We start from the raw sequence: 18,364 nt of genomic DNA, 5'->3' as shown, positions 1-18,364 counted from the left end.
CCCAGAAATAGTCATATGTGGTCGTAGACAGAGAAAGCCCTAGACGAATTGATAGCTTCCGTCGCATTCACACAAGAAAAGGAGTAACTTACGCCAAACGCGTGTAAAAAAATGAGATACAATGATTCGATTTTTTGTTTCGCCACGCGTGCCGGTTTTGTCAAGGTCAGCAAACTAGTTTGCTAAACAAACTTGACAGATGCTCAGTTGATTTTGTTTGCGCTCTTAGAAAAAAGCTGGTAAATACTCATAAACGTGGTAAAATATTCACAATATTGTTTTAAAAAAGCTTGTGATTTAATATTCTAAACATTATTGAAGAAAATATGGTGCGGTGTAGTATTTTAGGGTGTAAAAGTGATAGTGAAAAGAAACTGCCAGACATATCTTTTCATTCGTAAGTATAACACGTTTTTAACAGTTATTAGGCCTTTAAATCAAGTACTAGGTAGTATTCTAAAGAATGTTAATTCATATGAAGTTAATTAAGTACATAATTCGATCAATAAAATAAAATAATCATATCATAACATACGACTAAATTTTGTCCGGTGTTGCCAGATTTTCAATATTTGTTTTCCCACAATTTATGGGTATTATTTTCTTATGTGCTTGTAATAAATATTAGTAAATATTTTTAAGTATTTAAGTAACATTTTAATTCCATTACAGTTTCCCGGAAAATCCTAATTTACACCAGAAGTGGATTGCAGCCACAGGACGAACAAATTGGACAGCAAAAAAATCATCAAAAATTTGTAGCAGACATTTTGAGCAACATGAATTAATTAAAAAGAAAAAAATAACTCTTCTGTTGCCAAATGCTGTTCCATCACAGGTAAGTGAATATTTAGTTATATCAGGGTATTGAAAAAAATATATCTTATAATAAGATAGGTATACCTACCTAAATTGCATATTTTTTCAGATTAAAAATCCAGCCATTGGAGATGATGTTGTTGATGTAATGCCGTCAACGAGTAATCAAGATCATATTATGGAGATTGACTCGGCTGAGTCATTTACAACATCGCTTATTCAACAACCGGTCAATGTTCATCAACCCTTAATAGCACCCATCCCCGCTTCTACAAGTGTTGCTGGTACAAACATAACTACTAAACCAGATGCTACTGATAATATAGTGCCGTCGACAACTGTTCTTAAACATTTAGATATCGAGCCAGATGTGGAACTGTCTGCATCGTCTGTTCTACTATCAGTAGTAAGTGTTATATATTATTAAATTAACAAACTAATCCCTATTTATATTTTTAAATTTCACTGTGTAATTTTAACAGTTTACAGCTAGGTGTGCGGTTAATATAGAGGAACGGAGAGACCTAAGCTACTTGGACGGATTAAAGTGATTTTTTTGCAAATAGTTAAATGAAGGGCCGTTTAATGTTTTAATGTTTATTTGGGTACAAACGGTACAATATGGCTGATTACAAATGAAAACTTAGATAATAAACCAACCAGTAAAGTTAATTAGATGAGCTACTTTTAATTCGAGAAGAATCCTAATTTTTATGGGAAAATCTGATGTAACGTAGTTAAAGCTGCGGGCGAAGAGCCAGTATGCTTCAATTATGTACTTTATGATGATGAGATTATTTCTTCACTTGTTAGTTCGTAAGTGCGGGAATTTTAAACCACTCAACTGCTTGTGTTTTGTCGTAATTTTTTACCATTAACTTATTATACTTTTAGGATGATGGACCTGACTACACACCTCGGACGTTAAAAAGGAAATGGAAAAAGTCCGAAGAAAAAGCTACAGAACGACTAAAAAAGTTAAAAGCCCTACGTGAGAAAAGTCGTCGTTTAAGTAAAAAAGTGGCTAATTTAGAAAAGATGATTGCAGAGCTCAAAGCAGTCTCTGATTAGTGAAGAAGACGGAGATTTATTGGAATCAATTGATCCAATAAACAGAGAATTTCTGAAGAAATTTTTAAATCCGGCTGGTAGTAGTAGAAAATATTCCCCAGAACTACGTAAATTTGCACTTTGTCTGCATTTTATAAGTCCACGCGCTTATAAATATGTACGGCAGCAATTTGATACGTGCTTACCTCATCCATCCACGCTTACTTCGTGGTACAAAAGCGTCGATGCTACTCCAGGGTTTACTACTGAATCCTTAGAATGCATTAAACTGTTAGCTAAACATAAAAAAATGCACTGTGCCTTGTGCATGGATGAAATGGCTATCAGAAAGCACATACAATGGAATGGAACACAATGTGTCGGTCTTGTGGATTTCGGAGAAGCTTTGGATGGGCATAATATTACTGAAGCCAATGAGGCTTTGGTATTTTTGATAAACTCCATTAATAGTAGTTGGAAGATACCGGTTGGTTATTTTTTCATTAACGGCTGAATATATTAGTGGAGAGCAAAAAGCAAATTTAGTAAGACAATGCCTAAACTTACTGATAGTAGATTGTGGCATTAATGTAGTGTCCCTAACATTTGATGGATGTCCGGCCAATTTCGCTATGGCAAAAAGTTTAGGTTGTTGTATCAACCCATCAGATAACGTGATACCATTTTTTACTGCTGAAAAACAAGAAGTAGCTATTTTCCCAGACCCTGCGCATATGTTAAAGCTCGTGCGTAACACATTAGGTGAAAAGAAAGAATTAATCAATTCGGAAGGTGGAATAATTTCTTGGAGATTTATTGAAGAACTAAATAATCTTCAAGAAAGTGAGGGTCTTCACTTAGCAAATCGCCTTAGAAGCCAGCATGTAAATTTTACCAAACAAATTATGAAAGTTAAGCTTGCTGCCCAAACTTTCAGCAATTCCGTAGCTGATGCGATAGAGTTTTGCAATAAAAAATTAAATTTGCCTGAGTTTATTGGTTCAGATGCTACTGTCGATTTCATTAGAAAAGTTAACAACTTATTTGATGTTTTTAACAGCCGTAATCTAAAAGATTATACATTCAAAAAAACAATCAACAAAAATAATAGCGACCATATTTTGAATTTCATAACAGAAATGGAACATTATATCAAAGGGCTGACATTATACGGAAAACCTATACTTCTTACAAACAGGAAGGTCGGTTTCCTGGGTTTTTTGTTATGCATACAGAGTTTAAAACATATGTATACTACTCTCATATACACAGACAAGCTGAAATTTTTACCCGTGTACAAACTCAGCCAAGATCATTTAGAGTGTTTCTTTAGCTCGATCCGGTCAAAAGGCGGCTTCAACAACAACCCAACAGCCTTACAATTCCAAAGTGCCTATAAAAGGTTGGTAGTACATGGCGAAATAAAAAGTATTTCTTCTGGCAACTGTATACCTTTAGAAGATATAAAAATACTTACTCATACAGATGTACGGTATGAAAATAAACTCAACAAGTATACCCACCTTAACGCCGAGCTTTCCATTCCAAACATTTCGAATGATGATGGCATCGTTATTGATAAAGATCACGATTATTTAAGTGACCCATCAAGGTTATCTATTTATAGCGAGGAAATTATTCCGTATATTGGTGGATTTGTGGTAAGGCGATTAAAAAAAGTAATAAAATGTGAAGATTGCCTTCTGAGTCTTATAAGCAACAAATATTTGGGTCTTATTGCAAAAAAAGATAAAGGTGGACTAATTTATCCTTCTCAGGATGTAATTAAAGTTTGTTCGATAGGAGAAAAAACGTTTAAACAACATAATAAAGGCATACAATTTTTTGCCGAGAAAAATATTATGCCACAGCTCATATTGGCGTCTTTTAAGCGTAGCCAAGGAGTTTTTACTGATACTCATTTTAAAAATCAACCCTTTGTTGGCAATCATCGAATCTTGCTCATAAAAGCTATTTTAATGCGATATTTCGAACTCCGTATTCATCATGCTACAAAAGCCTTTGAACCTAAACAGAGAATTAGGAATATTCACACAAAACTGGTATTATTTAAAGGACAATGAGATTTCAATAAGTTAAATTGTACTTTTTATATTGAATTAAAATGTACCCATGTGAACTTGTTTCTTATAACGATGTATTAATGAATAATAAATATGTACTTTTGTTTCGTAAAACTTTTTTATTTTATTTTTTGTTATTCTATATAAAATAGTTAAGAACAGCACAAGACCGTAGTGAATTTTGCTACGGAACCCTATAAACCGTAAATTATGACGATTCTCTTTTCACACAGACTCTAACTGAATGCTGTTTCTGTTGTTTATTATTATTTATTATGTATTTATTTTCACAAAAACATTTAGTTTATACGAATGATAGGATGAAAATAGATTTGCTAAGTTTGCGAATTTATCCGAAAACTAGGGTAATTTTTCTTTCTAAGTCGCCACACTTGAGTATGATAGCGCCATAGATAGATTTAGCTATATATAAACGTTCTCTATCTCATATGGCCACGCTAAGCCGCTGTCTATAGAACGTAGTGTATTATTAGTCTATGTATGTGGTACTACGTCAGTTCTGACAGTTGTCATAGGGTAACAAGGTTGCAAGTAAAAAAAAGAGATTTTAGTTCATTTTTATGTAATTTCTACTCTTTATGGGCAAGCTGTAGATTCTAACTAACGGTAAAATTTGCACACATTTTTAAATAAAACAACGAAACTATTTAAAATTGTGTTAACTTCTATGATACAAACATAATAAATACCGCTTGTAAATGTAGGTATTTTTAGTCCATTTTTGTTCGAAATATCGAGAAACGTGTTACAATTTGACCGTTAATTCAACTTAAATTAAACAGTTTGTTAGTGATATGGCACATTAAGCCGTGGTGGCCTAGTGGTTTCACCTATCGCCTCTCAAGCAGAGGGTCGTGGGTTCAAACCCCGGCTCGCACCTATAAGTTTTTCGGAATTACATTTGAAATTTACCACGAGCTTTGCGGTGAAGGAAAACATCGTGAGGAAACCTGCACAAACCTGCGAAGCATACAATGGTGCGTGTGAAGTTCCCAATCCACACCGGGCCCGCGTGGGAACTACGGCCCAAGCCCTCTTGTTCTGAGAGGAAGCCTGTGCCCAGCAGTGGGACGTATATAGGCTGGGATGATGATGATGATGATGGCACATTATATTTATTCATGAGCATCATATTTGGGGAACTATATGTTCTGTCACTTAAATTTACATTTGTCACTAAACTGCGATACCCTAATTATTACATCTACCCGTAAGAAATATATTGGTTATCAAATTAATCAAATCTGTCTTTAAGTACGAGTCACCAGATGAATGTAAACCGTATCCTAAATTATAGTTTGATCATCAAAATTTGATCACCAAAATAATAGATCTGTCACCTAATAAATAGATCAGTTCCTTAATTCGATGCTTCTACTAAGGCAGGTCTGGTTAGGTGCGACGACGAGTGAAGCCAGGAGTGTTAGGTAGAACTGCGACCCTCAGTGCGCGAGCCGAGCGAGCGAGGTAGAACTGCGACCCTCAGTGCGCGAGCCGAGCGAGCGAGGTAGAACTGCGACCCTCAGGGCGCGAGCCGAGCGAGCGAAGCGAGCGTGCCGCGGCAGCGGCCAGCGAAGTTCCAGAACCGAACATTTTTTGCTAATACTGTATGATGCATATAAATGTTTGTAGTAGTTACTTGAGTCTTGGATGTTTAGCACCCATAGATCAAACTTTGCTTAGTTTGGGGCTGGATCAATTGGCGTAATTTGTGAGAAGATATTATGTATGTATGTACATGTACATATGTATGTAAATACTTTATTGTACATAAAATGCAAAAATAATACAAAAAGAAAACAACAATACAAAAGAGTACAAAGGCGAACTTATCCCTAAAAGTGATCCTTTAAGGGATAATAAAGGGATTATTATAATTATTTCGTTCATTGTACATATCATTATCGTCAAATTTCAGTTCAATTTTGAACATGAAACTACCGTGAGACTCACTCATATTAAATAAATTGACCCGGATAACTCACGTCTTAAATCGAGTTTAGCCCGACATGTTTCGGGCTAATCCGTAGCCTTTCCTCTGCGCTTATTGCAGCAGCCGCCGAGTCGCGTTGCTCCGAAGAGGAAGGGCTACGGATTAGCCCGAAACATGTCGAATAAGTTAATGCCCGAAATAAGTTAATTTGAATTTAAACTCGATTTAAGACGTGAGTTATCCGGGTCACTAAGTCAAGTCAAGTCAAGTCAAAGTTTTTATTTGCATAATAAAATAATAATAAAAATAATAATAATAATATAATATAATAATAATATAATATAATAATAATAAAATATAATATAATATATTTAATATTTCAGTTCAATTATTTGATGATCAATATTATTTTTCAGTGATTATAATTAATGTTTAGGAAGCCATTTCCATATTATTTGGTGATTCAGTTTTAGTGACACATCTATTATTTTGGAACCCAATATAATTATTTGATGATCAATATTATTTCCGAGTAATTTATAAATAATATTTGGGTAACCGTTTTAATATTATTTGATTCAATTTAGGTGACAGATCTACTATTTTAGGAACAAATATTATTATTTATTAGGTCACCGAAAACGGATTTATTAGGTGATCAATAAAATCATACCCTTATATTTGTTATTTTTATCATGATTTGTGCTTCGATAAATAAAATTAAAATATTACGAACACGACAGTTCACAAATTTGAAGATGGCAACACTAGCCTTAAAATTTGAAAGTCCTTTCCCTCCATTAATTTTAACGACTTTAATCTTTAACGTATTCGTATTTCGTATTCTGTGAGCGTAGCGCCGTGCCGTGCAACAAAATTCGCCAAATTACTTAGTTATATTATAGGCAAAGAAGAGATCCAACCATTTGCCATTTTGTTTTAGCAAGTATTACAACTTTTGTAGTAAACGTACAAATGAATTTAAAGGTAGGGTAATCTTCGTGATATAAATTCTAAAAAAAGGGTAAGCATTTCAGCTCAATGATATTATATTTTTGTTTTTTAAGTTATAATTCGTGAGATATTTTCTTTAATTATTACTTCCTTTTTATTAGGAACAAGGATGAAACATATAAAATTTCTCAAGAATTTAAATACTGACCTCAATGAAGGAGGCGCTCTCGATGATGTGTACGAAGCTTGTCGCACTTTGGATATGGCTGGTGCTGTCATCGCGGCACTGAGAGTTCTACACGACACTGGAAATTTGCCCGAAATTGAGAACAAACAGAAGAATGAAGATCTGGCCAGCTTATACCGCAACAAAGGGCTGCTCTACTTTCACAAACGTAAGTTGTGCCGAAGAGCTTTAGAATGGTACAATAGAGCTTTGCTACGCGCTCCTGATGGTTCTAGAAATCTAATGCTAGCATATTATAATAGGTCAGAACTATCTTTCTATGTAGGAGCCTATGCAGAATCCCTTAAGGACATAGAAACTTGTATTCAATTCCAGTGCGAAAAAGAACTGGCTGTTTTTTTTCGCACTACTGGACTGCTGGAAAAGCTGACTACTATGAAGGAAAAATGTGAAGAAAAGATTTTGAATAATGAAGATAAGGTAGTTGTTCACAAAAATTCATTCTCAGAGCAATTCTTCAAAATTAAAGGGCAAATACATCCTGAGATACCTTGCCTGTCAGCTGATATAGATATAGTACATGAATCTGGTAAAATGAAGGCAGTTGCTACTAAAGATATACCGGTGGGTACTGTACTTTTAGTAGAGACTGCATATGCAACATGTTCTACACAGGAAAAGTCATTAGTTACATGTTATTATTGCCAAAAGATGGCATTCCACTTGACCCCCTGTGACAACTGTTGCTATGCACTATTCTGTGGTAAAAAATGTAAAGAACTCTGTCTAAATGAGTACCATCTCATAGAATGTCAGATTATGGATTTATTGCAAGAAATTGATAATGGTGGTAGATTCCGACTAGCCATCAAAACAGTATTGAAACTAAAAACTCAATGCGAACAGTGGAGCACTTTAATTAAAGAATCTGAAAATATTGGGGCTAACAGATTAAAAAACAGTTCCTTAAAAGAGTTATATGATGTTAATAATTATTCTTCAATGTTAAGCTTTAATAGTGACCGTCATTTCATCTATGGGTCCCTGTACAACAGCTCTTTTGTATATGCCTTGGTAATATATTACCTTCAGAAAATCAGTGGATTCTTCCCTGTAAAACAAAAAGATTGTTTACAGGCAAAGAAATGTCTTGCTAAACTTTTTATGACATTAGAGTTGATGTGGCCTAGCGTTACACAGATATATAACAATGCAGCAGACCCGTTGGTTAATAATGGCAGTCCTTTTAATAAGGATGTACCAGCAGACCTCCCTTATCATTATGGATTGTTATCTTTTACCAGCAAACTGAGACATGACTGTGAGCCCAATGTTTTCTTAGTCGGACTGGATAACCAGGTGTGCATGTTTGCTATTCAGCCTATCAAAGACATGTCTGAGTTAAAGGTCTCACACAAGTAAGTATGCAAGCTTTCATAAAATCTTAATTGTGCGCAATAATGTGGACATGACTCCAAAATTAATGAATTAAATTAATTTATTATTATATTTGTACCTATTTGTGTCAACATATATACTTACAGGTTTAACAACACGCAACATTATAATTTAACAAAATTATCATCCAATTTCAAGTATTAAATATATATTTAAAATACAAACTTCATTATACATGATATACTACTTAAACTAAGTTAAAATTATAACTCAATGTAAAATAAAAGTACTTAAGTACCTACAAATTACTAAACTATAACCTAGAAAATAATGGTAAATGGAATACCCCGCGGCATGGACCCAAAGATGCTGGCAGCATTCCTCGCTGTATCAGTTACTTAATTAATTTCTTACCTAAGAATTCGTTTTGATTCCTTTAAAGTAAATACTTAAATAACTTTTTTTTTATAGACAATAATTTTTCCAAGTTTTCTGTAACCAGTAATCAGTCACATGTTCGCTCAAACATGGTATTTACAGATAGTTGTTGTAGGTTTATGGAGCTATTACATTACATGTCATGTGGTCAGTATATTCGTAATCCAACGAAAACAACTGCTACTTTTAATTTTTACCCGACTGCGAAGAAGGAGGGTTATGCGTTTGCGTCGTATGTATGTATGTCTATTCCTATTGTCCTCTCCTAACTACTCAACGCCTGAACAGATTTTGATAAATGATACGTCATTGGATTTGTCTTGATGACGCGAGTGACACTGGGTCCATGAAATTCTTGAACATTCAAAATGGCGGATTTTTGGCGCCAAATTGTGAGCTTTCAAAAAGTTTTTTTTATTCAAACCTATCAAGTAGGGTATCAAATGAAAGCTAATAATTAGCCCATTCTAAATATATATGGGCTATAATAGTTTTAATCTACCATTTTCACAAAAATATCCACAAAAGTATAGAATAAAACAATAAATTAAAAAAAACCGACTGCCTTAAAACAATCTAAAAAGAAGAAAACAAGTCTGCTACAACTCTGTTTAGTTCAACAGTCGGGACTCATTCAAATCTATGACCAGCTCAAAAATTATTAGTGGGTCCCGACTGTTGAACTTGTTAGCTACTAAACAGAGTTCTAGCCCACAAGACTTGATTTCTTCGTTTTACATTTTTTTAAGGCAGTCTGTTTTTTTATATTTCAATTTTATTGTTTTATATTACTTACTAATGTACCTACTCATTTTGAAAGCATGTTGTACCAGGAATTCAGATGTAATTTCAATAAATTAATTCATTAATTAACCCTATTGAGTCATGTCCACATTATTGAAAAGAATTGCACTGATCCATCCGATCCATAATATGACCCACTGTGGAATCTTTTCACTTTCACATAATCTGTCAAAGAGACAGCATCGCCTGACAAGGAAAACCAATGAGAGTAACATCAGGGCTACTACGAAACTAGAAGTTCGTGTCGTGCGGTCCCTCTATACTATTTAATATGAGAGCGAGCGTATAACAATGGTTTCGCATTTATCATCTTTCATCCACCATTGCCTTATATATTCAGTTTTTTACCAAACAAATACAAAATAATACCATAGTGGCAAAAGTGTTTACTGATGGAAAGGGCCACATTAAAAAAAAAAAAACTAACTGACAATTTTCTATGGCGGGTCCGACCGAAATTAAAGTTTGATAGTACATAGGTACATAATTTTATTTACACTACCGTAATATTTCTCTTTTGCAGTGGTCACTGGTTACTGCGTTCAAATATGGAACATGCATGGTTAATGAAACTTTTCCATAATACATTAATTGTTTGCACGTGCCGTGTATGCAAGGAAGGCTGGAACAACAAAAACCTGATGAAAACTGACTTGAGCAAGTTTCAAAAATCAACTTGTAGGCAATGGTCTGTCATGAATAAGGATCCCTTGAATGCCCCCATATTCGAAGAAACTTGCAAAACCTTAACAGTGTTGAATAAGCGAATGGAAACTAGCGCATATTACAATGTTTTTAAGTACTTCGTTTTTATATTGCGGTGCCATCAATTAATAGCTACTCAAAATTGTTGGCTTAGCTACTAATTGTAGGTACTAAGGAATAAGACAGTAGTATATTTCTCCTAATTCATTAATAGTCTCTGGCAATCTTATAAATTCAGGCTAGGCATATTTTGTAACGCCCAGGCGCTTGCGATCGTATTAACTATCTCTTTCTACCTTCATCAGAAGATAGAACAGATTATCATTATCAAGAAGCTTGTCTATAGCAATTGGACGGTAACGGTACCTAATGGTGATTTTCCACCGGCGAGGAATAAATTTCAATTCTCGTCTCGCCTCGCCGGTGGAAAATCACCTTAAAATAGATAAACGTACCTACTGTAGGTATGTGCATAATTATAATTGTCTGTAATGGTTTATTATTTATTAATTAATACTTGTATATATTTTTTAATTTATTTAAATTACTTGCTCAAAATGTAATAATTACTTATTTGTAAATTTTAATGTATTAAATGAATTTTGTTGTGGGTAGATTATAGGTAGTAGATTATAGATAGAAATATTTGTAAATCGCAGTCGAAATTGGAATACCTACATTTTATAATGTACTATATATATATATATAGTTTTTTTTTGAGAAATGCACAAAGAGTAGGTATTAATACCTGTAGAAAAAATAAATGCCATCTAGATATTATCGCCACACCTATTTTAATTGTTGACCTATTGTATTATTGTTGTTGTTGTTGTACATAAAATAGTTTTAAAATAATTTTATTCGACATTTTATGAAATAGGACTTATTTAACTTTTTCGTATGTATGTATTACTTATTTCCTTTTTTTCCTAAGAATCTTTTTTCTTTTCTTTTTAATAATTATGGCATTATAGCTTGCATGGACTTATTCTGATACCTATATTTTCTTACTTTTTACACATCTACTATTCTATTATTCTTGTATTTTCTTTTCAACTCTATACGTATTGTTAAAAAATGTAGTTGTGCTAACTAAATACTTGTGATGTAAATCATTAAACAACATTGTAAATCTGTTTATAAAATATATGTATACCTCATCGAGTTTTTTTGCTGGATTCTTCTCAACATAGGATCTTCCGAACCGGTGGTAAATTATTTAACATTCATCAGTGCTTGTTAAAGCCTAAATTAAAAACTTGTATTAAAAAAATATTGAATTAAGTTGTGTAATCTTTTGAAGTTTTAATAATTATTTATAAAATTTCTTCCCACAAACATTTCTTTTGTAGTGTTTTGTTTTTGACTTTCCACGTGATCACCTGTGGTAGTGTGCTCATATTTTTTCTTGAAAGGATTTTGCTATGGTCACAACTCAACCAGAATCATAGGCAAGTAAGAAATAACCTGTGGTTATTGGGCGCTCCATGGGTTAACAATAATAACATTAAGACATGGGAGTTCTCGGAAAAGTAGGTAGTTTGGCAAACTAAGTTTGCATTTGATCAACCCCGCCCGACGCATGGTGTAAGTAACTGCATAGTAGGGTAGGTACATACAATCCGTGAGCTTCGGGTTGCTGGGGAAATTGGAAGGATTCGTTAGTAGAAAATGACAATTGTCTAAAATTGTCTTTTTGACTTAGTACTTAGTAGCAATCCATCACGCGAAGAGTGCACTCGTGTTTTCATTGATTTATATAGAGCAGTTAAAACCACCACATACATATTTATTTAGTTTGTTATTTTTCGGAAATTGATTTCCATGGCGAGTTAACTTAAACAGGGTATTTCTGTAAATAGCCAATCACGGGAAATTGTTTATATTGTATATCTATATATATAAAATTCTAAACTGAATGACTGACTGTTGATATATCAACGCACAGACCACTGGACCTAGAGACTTGAAATTTTGCACATAGATAGGCACCCACTAAGGAAGGATTTTTGGAAATTCCCACGGAAACGGGATTTATATATTCGATTCCGAGTGACCCTATCTCCGTAACTATAATAACTAGACTCTTTAAATTTGGCATAGAAGTAGGTGATTATAATAGTAAAAAACAGCTTTTAGGATTTTTGGAAATTCCCACGGGAAAAAAACGGGATTTATATATTCAGTTCAACTGAATGCTGTGAACTATAATTACTAGACTATTCAAATTTGGCACAAAAGTAAGTGATTATAATAGTATAAAATAGGTTTAAGAATTTTCGAAAATTCCCACGGGATAAGGAAAAACGGGATTATTATTCAGTTCAAAGGGATCGATTTTTCGTGTCACTCGTCGTAGAAAGCTGAAATTTGGCATTTAGGTTCCTTGGAGAGTGTAGGGGAACACTAGAAAAGCATTTCCCGAAATTATGACGGGAACGGGAAAAATGGGATTTATATATTCGATTCCGAGTGGCCCTATCTCAGTAGCTATAATAACTAGACTCTTCAAATTTGATACAGGTGTAGGCATTTTATTAACTAAAACATTAATTTCAGGGTTTTTGGAAATTCCCACGGGATAAGGAAAAAAACGGGATTTACATATTCAGTTTAACAGAATCCTATGAACAAATAATAGGTACAAGACTTTTCAAATTTGGCACAGAAGAAGGTGAAAGTGATTATGAGCGTAAAAAACAGTTTCAAGGATTTTCGGAAATTCCCACGGAATAAGGAAAAACCGGTGTTATATTCAGTTCAACGGGTAGAATTTTTGTTTTACTGGTCGTAGAAAACTGAAATTTAGCATTTAGCTTAGGTGAATGATTGGTCTCGCGCGCTCGCTCGACTAGATACCGCCGGCGTACTTGTCAAATGCGGCAACAAATAGTACGCCGAAATCGGCGTACCTGAGCCCAAGGCGAGTCAGTCGCGTTGCAAACTGTGCGTAATGTGCATGTCCCGAATTTTGTTAAATTTTGGTCATAAACCGAAGTAAAATGCCAGTTTTCGCAGTGAAACTGTTTAAAAATAATACTACAAGAAATAAGAAGGACACTGGGATCACATACCATCAGTAAATATCGTATAATTTCGAAATTACAAAATAAAATAACATGAACCCTAAACGCCATTCTGTGTTGCCGCGTACACAAGAATCAAATTCCCCGTGGTTGAGATTTTAATAAATTGAATTTTATTGTTGTCATCATTAAATGATGATAAATTTTAATAACTTATTTTATTTAAGCATCTAACGTAATTATTATATATACATAACCTAGTTCTATATTATTTAATGTTTATCTTTGTGATATTATACACTGAAGGTGTATAAATTGTTACCCGACACTATTTAATTAAGGGGTGAATGTGTCTTAAAATTAAAAATGTTTTTCGTCTTCCTAGTCAAAAGCCCGATCAGCTGATTTACTTACAGCCTTATTCATAAAAAAACCTTAATTGAGGTTTGATCGGTCTGTTACTTAGCAGACTGATTAAGCTTAATAGACGGTTGTCAAGAAGTATGATTCATAAACACTTGCTAGCAGTCTGCTAGTTGTTGAGCTGCTGATAGACGGATTAGACGCGTTATGTTGGCCACCTTGACAAATCAAAGACAAAAAATGGCCTAATCGATAATTAAAAAAAAAAATTGACAGCAGTGACAGCAAATTAGCAGGAAAAAAAATAAAAAGCGAGATGTTTGTTTTCCCGCCATTTCCGATCCGCATGTTTATGTTGTGCAAAAAGCCATAATTATGTTAATAATCCTATTTTTTTTTCATATTTATTGTTAATTTATTGTTGCTAATTTAGAGGATTTTTAAATACAAATTCCTGAAAATAAAATTTTCCAGTTTTTTTTTTAAATCTTTGCGTAGCCCTGCCTTCACTATAAATATCTTCGGTATGGTTTTTTGCTCTTGTCAAAGTCAGCTGTTCAAACTTGTGGCGGCCATTTTGTGACTTAGCAGGGAGATAAAGGAGGGTCTACAGTCCTCTAACTTTAGCAGAGCCTTGATCGACTGATTAGCGCTAACAGACGTTTATGAATCATGTTTTTCAGCATCGGGCCTTCAAGGAGCCTTCAAGGAGGCTCTAACTTTTTATGAATAAGGCTGTTAGGCATTACGGGAAACGAAACAATTTTTTTCGTATTTCTACCCATTTTCCTGAAATGTTAACTTTTACCCGACTGCCCGAAGGAGGTGTTGTAGTATCTGTGACGCGGTCTGTCATCGTGACAGCCCCCGCCTTTTTAACTGGCAGAATAAAGAACGCTGAATATAATCTAACATGGTGGCAGCGGTAAAAAAAACCAATAAGGGAGATTTAAAAGAGATATTCGCGATAAAACATTAAAATGGGTGAAGAAAAGATTGATGCAACCGGTGCAACCGGTGGCACGGGTGGCAGCGTGGCGGCGCCAGAGAAGTTTTTCTTAACCCAGCACAGTGGGCTGTTTGGAAGAAAAGGTTCGTAAGGTACATGAGCCTTAGTGGCACGAATAAGAAAAATGGAAGAGGATCTACAAGAGGCTGCAGCTGTTTTTAAGGTGGGCTCATGTGAGATGTCACAAAAGTATGTGATTAAAGTGGATGTTTTCAGTAGAGACACATATATTGATAAGCTAAACTTTTTGATAGACACAGGTGCCGACATAACTGCAATACCGGATTGTATCAGCCGTCTCCAGGTGACAAGATGTGAGGACAGCGTAAAGGGTCCAGATGGTAAACCATTACATGTGAAAGGTACAGCTACATTAAGGTTAGTTTATAAAGATAAAGTGTATTATGGCAAAGTTTATATTATAAAAGGCTTAAAAAGTGCTATACTGGGGCGGCCAGCTATTGAAAGCATGAACATGATATCAATTTGTTCTATGACACATAGTAATGTAAAAAATAATCATGACTTGATAGAAAGTGGTTCCAAAGTCTGTGTTGAGAAGGAATTTCCTCACATATTTGATGAGTTAGGTGTGTTCAAAGATAAATTCAGTATAAAGTTAATAGATAATCCTCAACCCTATGTACAAGCAACACCAAGAAATGTGTCTATTCCTTTACTGCCGAAAGTCAAAGAAGAATTAGATAAGTTAGAGAGTTTAGGTATTATTAGCCCTATAGAAGAACCAACAGATTTTGTTTCCCCTATTGTAGTAGTCTACAAAAATGATAAAGTAAGAATATGTGGGGATTATACAAAGGTGAATCAAAATATTAAAAGACCTATCTATCCTATACCTAAAGTTGAAAACACATTAGCACAGCTTAAGGGAGCAAAATATTTCTCGAAAATTGACGCAACTTCAGGTTTTCATCAAATCAAATTAGATGAAGATTCAAAAAAGCTTACAACAATAATAACTCCATTTGGGAGATATATTTACAATAGATTACCTTTTGGACTTAACTGTGCCCCAGAATATTTCACTATGAAATTTAATAATTTATTTAGAGACTTAAAAGTTGCTATACACATGGATGATATATTAATATATGAGGAAACTCAGGAGAAACATGACAGTGCATTAAGGGAAGTTCTTAAAAGATTGGAAAAGGAAGGGATTACTATTAATAAAGGGAAATGTAAATTCGGAGTAACAGAAATAACCTATTTAGGCCATATAATAAATGAGAAGGGAATAGAAATTGATCCCGAAAGAATCAGGGCAATAAGTGAGTTTAAAACACCTACTAACAAAAAAGAACTCTTACAATTTTTAGGCATGGTCAATTTTGTTGGTAGGTTTATACCTAACAAATCACATCATTTGGAACCCCTTCATTCTTTGTTAAGAGAAAGTAATTTATTCATTTGGGGAATGTCACAAGAATTGGCTTTCAGAGAAATAAAAAATAAACTTCTAAAAGCTCCCACTTTAGCACATTTTGACCCCAGTAGTAAAGTTATTGTGTCAGCTGACAGCAGCTCATATGGCTTAGGGGCTGCATTAATGCAGGAAGACAAAACAGGCCAGAGGAGTATAGTTGTGTATGCTAGCCGCACCCTCACTGACACAGAGAAACATTATGCGCAGATCGAGAAGGAGTGTTTGGCTTTAGTTTGGGCCATAGAAAAGTTTAGAGACTATGTGATAGGAATAAAGGTACACTTAGAGACTGATCACAAGCCCCTTTTGCAAATTTTACAAACTAAACCGTTAGATGACCTGACACCTAGGTTACTTAGATTCAGGCTTAAGCTCATGCGTTTTGATTTTGAAGTAAATTACACCCCAGGAAAAGATTTGAAAGTAGCCGATGCTCTTTCTAGGAATCCTTTGAAAACAAATGAAAATGAGAGAAATAGGTACTTGAATTTAGTATTCAATCTAAGTATGAATGATTCTGTCAATAATGAGATGCTGTGTAAAATAAAGTCAGAACAGGAAAAAAGTGCAATAAATTCAAAATTAATAGAATACACTGTAAATGGATGGCCGCACAAGAGTAAAATAGAAGACAACTTGAGAATATTTTTCAGTACAGACATAATTTTACTGTAGAAGAAAACTTGCTTTTGTACAACTCAAGAATAGTAGTTCCAAATACCTTACAAAGAGAAATATTACAAAAGATTCATGAGGGCCATTTAGGCATCACAAAATGTAGAGAGCGGGCTAAGCAATCAGTGTGGTGGATGGGATTATCAAAACAAATTGAGGAAATGGTAAGGAATTGTCCAAAATGTATAGAAATGCGTGTAAATCATAAAGAAGGCATGGTTGTAGATAAAATTCCAGATAGGGCATGGCAAAAAATTGGAATGGATCTTTTTAAATTTAACAATGACTGGTACATAGTAATAGTTGATTACTACTCTAGATTTTTAGAAATATTTAAACTAAAAGACCTGACAGAAGATAGTGTGATCACTAAATGTAAAGAAACATTTGCTAGGTATGGTATCCCAGAAGTAGTACGCACTGATTGTGGCACTCAGTTCAAGTCTAAGTTCAATTTATTTGCTAAAGAGTATGGGTTTAAGTTGATTACTAGTAGCCCTTATTATGCCCAAAGTAATGGCCAAGCTGAATCTGCGGTCAAGATAGCCAAAGCTCTGTTAAGTAAAAATGATGATATACATCTTGCTCTATTGATATACAGAAATACACCTGTTGAATGCGGCTACAGCCCAGCTGAGTTGATGTTTGGTAGGAAACTTCGTGATAATTTGCCTATATTGTCTAGCAAATTAAATAAGACTATTGATATAGGAGAAAAGTATAAATATGTAAGAAATAAAAAAAAAGAACAAGATGCACAATACTATAATAAGAGACATAGAGTTTCAAACTTGCCAGAATTGAATGTTAATGATAGAGTGTGGATAATTGATTTAAAACATATGGTGTAATAGAAAAAAAATGTACAGAACCTCGTTCATTTATTCTAAAAACGGGCAAAGGCTTGTTTAGACGAAATCGTGGGCATTTGGTGTTAGCCCTCATGCGAACTTAGGGGATATTGATTACCCTGTTCAGGAAGAAGTACATGTAACTCCCACAAGTTTTCTGGATTCACCAGAGCAATTAACTCAGACTGAGGATAATGAACGACAGAGTGATACCAGTACAGAAGGTAGGGAATCCAGAAGGCTTGTAAAGAGACCCAATTATCTTAATGACTATGTATGTGACTAAAATTCAAATTTGTCATTTATACTTAAGTAGATTTAAGTTTTCATTTATATTTAATGTAAAAAGGAGAGATGTTGTAGTATCTGTGACGCGGTCTGTCATCGTGACAGCCCCCGCCTTTTTAACTGGCAGAATAAAGAACGCTGAATATAATCTAACAGGAGGGTTATGTTTTTCAAGCGTAGGTATGTATGTAAGTACATACTTACATAAAAATAAAAATAATTGTTTACAAGATATGCATACATACATATGTATGCATATCTTGTAAACAATTATTTTTATTTTAGTCTTAATTAACCTGTACATTATATTAG

The 18,364-nt window shown here is 34.1% G+C and overlaps 2 protein-coding genes and 1 long non-coding RNA gene across 5 annotated transcripts; all 3 read left to right on the top strand.

The window, feature by feature from the left end:
- Window positions 1-75: 75 nt before the first annotated feature.
- LOC141440784 (THAP domain-containing protein 1-like) lies at window positions 76-4,450 on the top strand. The gene is made up of 4 exons (XM_074105330.1): window positions 76-397; window positions 673-838; window positions 929-1,225; window positions 1,714-4,450. The coding sequence occupies exons 1-4, from the start codon at window positions 327-329 to the stop codon at window positions 1,888-1,890; spliced, it is 711 nt and encodes a 236-aa protein (XP_073961431.1). The 5' UTR covers window positions 76-326; the 3' UTR covers window positions 1,891-4,450.
- A 2,211-nt stretch (window positions 4,451-6,661) lies between these two features.
- Window positions 6,662-11,562, top strand: LOC141440675 (uncharacterized). 3 transcript variants are annotated; one of them, XM_074105206.1, is made up of 3 exons: window positions 6,662-6,931; window positions 7,023-7,256; window positions 10,212-10,301. In XM_074105206.1, exons 2-3 carry the CDS (start codon window positions 7,031-7,033, stop codon window positions 10,253-10,255), a joined length of 270 nt encoding a protein of 89 aa, XP_073961307.1. In that variant the 5' UTR covers window positions 6,662-6,931; window positions 7,023-7,030; the 3' UTR covers window positions 10,256-10,301. The 3 variants fall into 3 exon arrangements, with proteins under 3 accessions (XP_073961307.1, XP_073961306.1, XP_073961305.1); XM_074105205.1 differs by having other exon boundaries at window positions 6,676-6,894; window positions 7,023-8,466; window positions 10,212-11,562; XM_074105204.1 differs by having other exon boundaries at window positions 6,676-6,931; window positions 7,023-8,466; window positions 10,212-11,562.
- Window positions 11,563-14,616: 3,054 nt separating this feature from the next.
- LOC141440768 (uncharacterized) lies at window positions 14,617-15,169 on the top strand. The gene is made up of 2 exons (XR_012452742.1): window positions 14,617-14,954; window positions 15,046-15,169. It is a non-coding gene; the product is annotated as an uncharacterized lncRNA (long non-coding RNA).
- Window positions 15,170-18,364: the final 3,195 nt, after the last annotated feature.

Source organism: Choristoneura fumiferana, chromosome 23, assembly GCF_025370935.1.
Source record: "Choristoneura fumiferana chromosome 23, NRCan_CFum_1, whole genome shotgun sequence".
NCBI lineage: Eukaryota > Metazoa > Arthropoda > Insecta > Lepidoptera > Tortricidae > Choristoneura > Choristoneura fumiferana.
This window is presented reverse-complemented; position numbering and strand designations above follow the sequence as displayed.

Excerpts from the sequence above, each read along its gene's own strand:
- LOC141440784 (XM_074105330.1), top strand. The coding sequence starts at position 327 with ATGGTGCGGTGTAGTATTTTAGGGTGTAAAAGTGATAGTGAAAAGAAA. Across the intron at positions 398-672 it reads CCAGACATATCTTTTCATTC|TTTCCCGGAAAATCCTAATT; the intron begins GTAAGTATAACA and ends ATTCCATTACAG. Across the intron at positions 839-928 it reads CAAATGCTGTTCCATCACAG|ATTAAAAATCCAGCCATTGG; the intron begins GTAAGTGAATAT and ends ATATTTTTTCAG.
- LOC141440675 (XM_074105205.1), top strand. The coding sequence starts at position 7,031 with ATGAAACATATAAAATTTCTCAAGAATTTAAATACTGACCTCAATGAA. Across the intron at positions 8,467-10,211 it reads GAGTTAAAGGTCTCACACAA|TGGTCACTGGTTACTGCGTT; the intron begins GTAAGTATGCAA and ends TCTCTTTTGCAG.